At 44.5% G+C, this 7,805-nt stretch overlaps 5 protein-coding genes across 5 annotated transcripts; all 5 read left to right on the top strand.

The window, feature by feature from the left end:
* On the top strand, window positions 1-869 carry DQ04_08071040 (hypothetical protein; the record flags this gene model as incomplete). The annotated part of the gene is made up of 1 exon (XM_009315423.1): window positions 1-869. A coding segment is annotated over one exon (869 nt), but the record flags the coding sequence as incomplete, so codon positions are not given.
* Window positions 870-1,274: 405 nt separating this feature from the next.
* DQ04_08071030 (hypothetical protein) lies at window positions 1,275-2,075 on the top strand (the record flags this gene model as incomplete). Its single annotated transcript, XM_009315422.1, has 1 exon — window positions 1,275-2,075. One exon carries the CDS (start codon window positions 1,275-1,277, stop codon window positions 2,073-2,075), a length of 801 nt encoding a protein of 266 aa, XP_009313697.1.
* Window positions 2,076-3,065: 990 nt separating this feature from the next.
* DQ04_08071020 (electron transfer protein) lies at window positions 3,066-3,857 on the top strand (the record flags this gene model as incomplete). The annotated part of the gene is made up of 1 exon (XM_009315421.1): window positions 3,066-3,857. The coding sequence occupies one exon, from the start codon at window positions 3,066-3,068 to the stop codon at window positions 3,855-3,857; it is 792 nt and encodes a 263-aa protein (XP_009313696.1).
* Window positions 3,858-4,309: 452 nt separating this feature from the next.
* Window positions 4,310-4,822, top strand: DQ04_08071010 (putative chaperone DNAJ protein; the record flags this gene model as incomplete). Its single annotated transcript, XM_009315420.1, has 1 exon — window positions 4,310-4,822. The coding sequence occupies one exon, from the start codon at window positions 4,310-4,312 to the stop codon at window positions 4,820-4,822; it is 513 nt and encodes a 170-aa protein (XP_009313695.1).
* A 253-nt stretch (window positions 4,823-5,075) lies between these two features.
* Window positions 5,076-7,652, top strand: DQ04_08071000 (hypothetical protein; the record flags this gene model as incomplete). The annotated part of the gene is made up of 1 exon (XM_009315419.1): window positions 5,076-7,652. The coding sequence occupies one exon, from the start codon at window positions 5,076-5,078 to the stop codon at window positions 7,650-7,652; it is 2,577 nt and encodes an 858-aa protein (XP_009313694.1).
* Window positions 7,653-7,805: the final 153 nt, after the last annotated feature.

The following is a 7,805-nucleotide window of genomic DNA, read 5'->3' as shown; positions in this document are numbered from 1 at the left end:
CGGGTACCGCCGGATGCGGCGCCGCCCAGGCGTGCGTAGGGGAGAAAGCGGGGCAGGAGGTGCGAGGTTTTGTTTACCGCCCCCGGTGGAAATATTCTTTTCCGTTTCGTTCGAAAAGGTTTGATGATTTTGTTTTCCCTAGGGAAGACAGCGTGGCATCCATAGCGTATACATACAAAAACGATGCAAAAGACATCAAAGTCACGCTTATACCGTTGCAGCACTTTGCGCACCCTCAGTTTTTCCATCAGGTGGATAGCATCTGCAGCCAACATCATTCTGTTTTGATGGAAGGGCGAACTCCGTTGACTGGTGCACCATATTCAACGATTGTTCCACCCCGTGAAGCTGTTTCTTGTACACGCCCTGGAGAACACATAGATGATGAAGGTTGGGAACCACGAGAAATTGAACGTTTCTGGCAACCGTTTTCCTGGGGAGTTAAGGACTCCCCGAATTTGACCGTAATTCACGCAGCCGATAAGTATGACTATGAACGATTGCCGTGGTGGTGCTCTCTTCGATTTAACATGCCTATTTTAGGAAGTTTTGCCAGGGAAAAACATTGTTTGGATATGATATATCCCTTGGCAGCAAATGGGTATAAAGCGTTTGCAATTCCATGGGGAGCGGCTCATATGCCTATATTCAATGAGATGCTTATTGATAATGGATTTGAACAAATTGGCATGTGTTCACTTTTGATGTTTAATCGCATTGATGGTGACATCAGCGCTGGAGAACATGAGAAATTTTGTCAACTTCAGAAGAGGCAAAAAAGATTCGTTCAAATGACCTGGGTATTAGCTATAATAAGTCTCTTGCTATTTATGCGCACCATGGTTACTGTAGAGTACAGAAAGGGATAATTATATATAATTATATATATATAAGCTCATTCTTTTTGTAGGTTTGTAGTTGTGTTCTATGAGCACATACCCTGTGTTGTGTTTGATTATTTACTTTTTTGTCTTTCTTGTTTTCTAGATGTATTGCCATATATTTCTTTTTTTTTTGCGTTCCACAATGATAGTAGCAAAAATGGTTATAATGATTATTATATATTAATATAACTGTCGAAACACTTGGTAGGGAAGGAAAAGATATATGAAGATTTGGGCTAAACCATTACCAAAAAAGCTATGCTGTTACTATAGTTTACTTCCTATGACTTCTCCTCGTTTTTTTTTCTTTTTTTCTTGGTTTTATGTGAATGTAAACCAAAAAAATATTCATTATAGACCGTAGGCTTTTCCCTGACGTGCTGCAGTCGCATGGTAGTGTCGGAATATCCTCACTTCATCGCCGACAATGACTATATACCTTCATTCGTAACACCACAGAATGACCTGGATATAAACACCTGCGGAGATGTGCACACCCAATGGACCTCTTTACCATGTCTAGATGACACTGTTGGAAGTTCTACATTGGGTGAAGAGGGACTAACGCAGTCGTCAGGCAGTGAGAAGGAGGAGTCAGACGAAGCAGTTGATTCTCCATTTTCGCGCTCTAGGTGTGGATTGACGGAAGAAAGAGTTGGAGGGTTAAGCATTTTTGCGGAAATAGATGAGGGATTAAGGAACACTGCATTGGACGTTCATCCCTTTCTCAATATGGACGAGCAGCGGTCATTGGTCGAAAATGAGAGAATGCAGCGCCAGTATGAATACTTTATTTCGATAGGACAGAAAAATGCGTTGCCGCCCAATGAGGTTGGTGTTTCAAGTAAATCTCTTCTAAACGAAGCTCACCGAACGCATATTTCCCTTGTGCGCCGATATAACAAGATGTGTGGGGAAAAATCGCTCCCAACGAAAGACGAAGAAGCGATAAATCACCAGTGGCGGTGTATTGAGTCATCCGTTGAAAGAGATCTTTATATGGAGGGATTTGTGTTTGTTCAGCGTCGTTTGTCATGTATTTGCATCTTTAATCCTGACAGTGACGAGCGTCCTTATTGGGACAATGAAGACTTCCGTGAACAACGTTTGATCCGTCAAGGAAAAGTGCTCGAACGACTCGCAGAACAAGCAAGAAAAGGAAGAAATCCTTTTTTCGTAATGGATGCTTAGGGAAATGGTTTTAGCCTAATGAGTCGTGTATGCAATGTAGACCTTTTTTAAAAATTGACCGAAGCATTGCTGTCATGGGCAGTTTCACGGAATCGCTGGTTGCGTGCAGAAGGAATTATATAAAAAAGGCGAAATTGTGGTATGGGCGGAATTCGCTGAAAGATCAGAAACAGAATGTACTGGCGAGGAATTCAGGCAGGTTTCTTGCTTCCGTCTTCCACGTGTCAAACAAGGAAAAAAAGAGGAGAATATAGAGATGCACACGACAATGCAAAAAAAAAAAAAGGTTAATGGATAGAAAAATAATCGGCATGTGTTTCTTCTTTTTGTTTTCTTCTTTCGGTTTTCTTCTCGATGCGATGGCGTTTGGCCTGAAGAATGTTGGGTGATGTATGATAGGGTGGAAACACACCTTCACCTAATTACATATTACGGAATGAGACTGTGTTTGTGTGTCTGTCTCTTTATTAGTCGCTCAAAGGAAGAACTCGATATTGACTCTAGCTTCACACAAGGACAGAGAGGTTATTTCGCCTAGTTCGATTTTTTTTACTGGAAAGAAAAGAAACGTCAAAAACGCAATTTAATAGGACTAACGGTGCGTTTTGCTTTTTTGGCGCTCGTGGCCTTATAATAGAGCTTCGGAAATGTAGCGCGGTGTCTTATGAAAATGTCTTTTTTCCTCTCAAACGGCCTCCCGAATTTTTTTGTTCTTTTTTCTTTATTCGGGTTGCTTGTTTGACAATCTTCTTATTACGACATTGGACCTTCAATAAAGGCGTTCTTTTGATTGTCCGCTTTTTTTTTTGGTGATGGTCATATAGAAAGTTAGTAGGTAGTTGTACATTCGTGGTGTAGAAATTGTGGGTATTGATAAGAGAGCAAAGAATGAAGCGGATTCTTGGTCTCTTCCCTTTGTCATTTAGAGGTTCACCGCTATTTGTTCCTCGACGTTCATTCAAATCAGATGGAACACCTTACAACAGTGAAATGACGGATACGCTACATGGCAGCGAATACCTTCATAAAGGTGGCGTGGAAGCTATTGTTGAAGGTGTTGCTGCTGGCCAGTATGCAGAGCACAAACCTCGCGCCATTATGTTTGTCAACAAACGCCCTGTTGAAATTATCCCACAGGAAGAAAACTTGTTGGAAGTTCTGGAACGAGAAGGTATTCGAGTTCCTAAGTTTTGTTATCATCCCATCTTGTCGGTTGCAGGTAATTGCCGTATGTGCCTCGTACAAGTCGATGGCACTCAAACTCTAGTGGTGTCTTGTGCTACTGTAGCGCTTCCAGGCATGTCAATCATCACTGATAGTCGACTAGTTCGCGATGCCAGAGAGGGTAATGTGGAGCTAATTCTTATAAATCATCCAAACGATTGCCCAATTTGCGAACAGGCGACTAATTGTGACCTTCAGAACATTAGCATGAACTATGGTACTGATATACCCCGATACAAGGAAGACAAACGTTCTGTTCAGGATTTCTATTTTGATCCCCAGACGCGTGTTGTACTTAACCGGTGTATTCATTGCACCCGATGTGTAAGGTTTCTCAATGAACACGCTCAGGATTTTAACCTGGGGATGATTGGCCGTGGTGGCCTTAGTGAAATCAGTACTTTTTTGGATGAGTTGGAAGTGAAAACAGATAACAATATGCCGGTTTCGCAATTGTGTCCGGTAGGGAAACTATTCCTGGGTGATGCAGAAGAGAACAATCGTGCAGCTGATGAATTAGACTCATGTAAGCAACAGAAGACTGCCGTAACAGTTTAGCGAATTAGATGAGAAGGGAAAACTTCTTTTGTCCATGATAGACAGTAGGTCGTTCGAAGGATTATCAAAAAAAAAAGTGAGAATTTCCTTTAAAAAATTTTTTTATGTGGGAGATACGGGAATATGGTAGTGCATACAAGGGCTGTTTGGCGTAGTGATGCGATGCTTGTTGTTGAGTGGGGGAAGGAGTATTGAAGGGGACTAAACGAACTCTTTGTTCGGACGATCAAGTGTTTTCCAATTTTGCTTTGTCATTAGCACCTGTAGGGAATATTCTTTGTGAAGAAAAAAATTTTTACACAGATTTTTCCACAGGCACTTCAATGGATTTGTTAATGGAGGAATATATATGAAAACAAGTGTTTTCTGATTTCATATTATGTTGACAAAGCTGCTTTTTCTTCCTCTTCTGTTTTTTTTTGTCCTATTCTAAACATTGATTTGCTCCATAGATGGATAGAACGCTCTCTCCATACGAAGTACTTGGTGTTCCATGCTCAGCTTCGGCTGCTGATATCCGTGCAGCGTTCAAGCATTTGGCGTTACGTACTCACCCTGACAGAAATATCGATTACTTCCGCGAAGAAGAGGACGTCTCTGCGGCGCACGTAACCCATCCTTTTTACGTCGTGAAAGATGCTTCGGAATTGCTGCTTGACCCTTTGCGCCGCGCTGAGTACGACCAGATTCAACAACAGGCATATGTGAGGTCTGTCGGTGCTGTGAGTGATACATATAATATAGATGATTTTGATCTTGTAGAGGAGAGAGTTGTGGATCTTCCGGAAAGTAAGAATACTGGTGTAGTGACGATGCTTACGTACCAAATGGAATGCCGTTGTGGTGGGATCTTTGAGCTTTTCGTCACAAAGGAAGTTGGAGAAACGCGGGAGATTGACAATCTTTGTAAATGTGATTGTTGCTCATTGGTGATTTTGGTAACAGGCGAAAAGTTAAGCGAATAAGTGTTTGCTGCAGTGCCAACGTTCTTTTATCGTGTATTGCCGATCATATCATATGATGCCTGCTTTTACCTGTGGTACGGACTCGATACAACTTGCCGAACTGTGTGCGTGTTGTTCTCTTTTTCTCCCTTTTCACGCTTATTTTTTTTTTTTTTGGTTGTTGTTGCCCTCCATAGAGCGTTGACTGTGGCTGTGAAACTCCACACAATATAATTTGGTGGGGAAAGAAAAAAAAAAAGAAGGGGGCGCAAACATGCTGCGCCGGGCAGGTGGCCCCTGCACCCGAAGGGGCACCAAAACCAGCTCATTCAACTGCAGGCGTTGGGTTACACGATGGGGGGTCATTCCCTTCGTAGCGCACCGCTGTTTGATTTTTAATGGGCTATACGAGCCTTACTCACAACTTTCTTTTTATCGATGGAATCATACAACGACGGAGTATAACCTTTCGAATGATGCGGCCACGGAGGATGATGATACTTCTACCCTAGAAGATTACGAAGAGCTTCTCCTTCATTCCGAAGCTTCGGAGACAGCAAAAGAGGGTTTTCAGAGTTGTGGTCTGAACGATGATGATACACATCACAAATGTCAGCAGAGCGACCTCTCTTCATCGGCAATGAGATTAGTGAATGAAATTTTGGACCTACTTCCTGCGGATGGATCAGGGCTACGCCTCACCAGTATTACACCGGCTTTAGATGCCGAGGCGGTGAGTGAGCTTTACGGATCTGTCCTTGCTTTTTTACAGTTGTTTCCCCACCGCTTCCGCTGCTGTCAAATTGAGGAGTCTGATGGGAGTCTTCGCTGGTTCGTGAGCCGAGCTCAGTCGGAAAGGAAAGCCTCGCTGCTTTTATCGCAAGAAGAACCAAAGTATGTTTGTGGTGACGATAAGTGCGCGGCTAAGCCGACCGTGGGATTAGTGAGAGTGAAACTACATAGTGCTCAAGAGGCTCTTGTGGAGACGGCAAGACGTACCATTCTTGAAGAGTTCCAGGAGTTTCTACCAGAGAATGAGCCTGCTGCGACAGCTGGTCTCTTGCACACCCTGCCCACAGAGCTTCAAGAGTCAATTCGGAGATCAGGGGGAGGGTTGTTGCGACTTCTAAAGAATCCAACCGCGCAGGATTTTGTTGACCTTAGCATGGATACCACTCTTGTGGGAGTAAAAGGACTTCTTTCTTCGCGTGGTATGCCGACATACCATCAGCAAATAGTGCGCGCCACCGACCAAGACACAATACCAATTACACCTGCGCCAGATTACGCTGAGGATGTGTGGGATGTCGAACTAGACCTCGACGACAACAATAATGACACAGTGCTCTCCAACGAGTGTAATGACACTGGTGATGCCGTGGAGCCGGACGAAGATTTCTTCCGTGGTGACAGCAGCGCTACAGCAACTGTGTCCAGCGGTACGTCGCAGCTGCCGCGGACGGTGATACCCCCAGCCCCTCCCAAGCCACCGGAGAGATCGGAAAGGCGAAAAACGCCACCACCGCTGTCGCAGAAGAGCAAAGAATATCCTTCTTCTCAGGGAAGAATATCCCCTGAGGATCTTCTAAAGGCACATACAGAAGTTGCTTTACTGCGCGGACGACGATCACCCAGTGAGATGCTAGATCTCTTTGTGGAGTGCGTTCCCTCCTTTTACGTACCAGTTCATCAGGTGAAAGTGACGGATGCGCTTGCACGTGTACTTGGACCGCAAAATACATTACACAAGGTTATTAAGATCTACTCGTACTACTTTGACAGGGACAAATCGACTGATACCGTGCGATTAAAACCGACGCTGATTCATCCTCGTCTGGGTATGGCTAATGCTTTTTTTGAAGACGGAGGAAACAAATCGTCCGCGTCTGATGTATCACGCCGTAAGCTTCAGGAAACCGATCTGACGCGTGTGTTTCCCGTTCTTCAGGCACCTCTTCGCATGAAAGTTGACTCTTTCACGACTAAGAAGAAGGATCCCACTGGCAGAGGTTCTGTGGACGCTACCCCTGCGTGCGGTGCCCCTTCGTCCGAAACTTTCGCACTCCTTGAGGCGCTCTCACATGACCAGTACGTGGATATATCGCAGTGGGCGCATACTGCTGGCGTCTCAGTTTCATCACTTGAACCCTTTGCCCGAAACGCCAGCCAACACCACTACTTTCTAACAAGGCCGAATCGCGGTGGGCAAGAGGAGACGCTATTGTGGCGGCTGCGTCCGTACTGGTTGGCTCCTGGGTGCATCGGTGAACTTGGTGCAGATGATTCTTGTGAAGCAGCTGCGGTCGCGCGGCATTTGAAGCCCATATGGCTATCAATTAATAGACTTCTTGAAAAGTTGTCACCGTCAGAGCACAAAGCTGTTTTGGAGGTCGCTCGCCAATACGACGGTGTAGGGCCTTGGCTTCGACGGCACGGACGATTTTGCTGGGTTGACAAAAATGAGGAAAAAGCACGCATGTACCGCGCTACCGCGGAGCTTGACGACCATGTACACGTTGCGGTACTCTATCTGCAGAATTCTCTCCCTGTCGAGTACGTGAAACTAGAAGATGTTGTTCAAAGTTGCACCACCTCCTCAAGACACCTCAATAAAAACAATAATAACCAAGCCACTGGCATTCGGAATCTCCTTGCCCATGGATTGACAGTTTCAAACGGTCGTGACGTCTCTTCAGCGCATCCCACGGTTGGTTTGATGGAACAGGGAAAAATGATGCAAGAAGACGTTCATCTCTTCCTAAGCCGGCATAAACAACACTTAAAAGTCAAACAAGATGGGGGGGTGCTGTGGGTGGCAAGACGATCTATGTTTTTTCGGTCATCCTCTTAGTGGGAAGGGAGAAAGCTTTACAAGATTGCTTCATTATTGCCCAAATCTTCACAAAAATAATCATATATGTCCCAATACTAAAAGATGTGTATCTATATTCCATCAGGAAACAAAACAATGACCAATCACAACTGCTCAATTCTCTTCAAAGTG

Source organism: Trypanosoma grayi, assembly GCF_000691245.1.
Source record: "Trypanosoma grayi strain ANR4 Tgr_807_V1, whole genome shotgun sequence".
NCBI classification, from domain to species: domain Eukaryota; phylum Euglenozoa; class Kinetoplastea; order Trypanosomatida; family Trypanosomatidae; genus Trypanosoma; species Trypanosoma grayi.
Note: the sequence above shows the minus strand (reverse complement) of the source record. Positions and strands in the feature narration are given on the sequence as shown.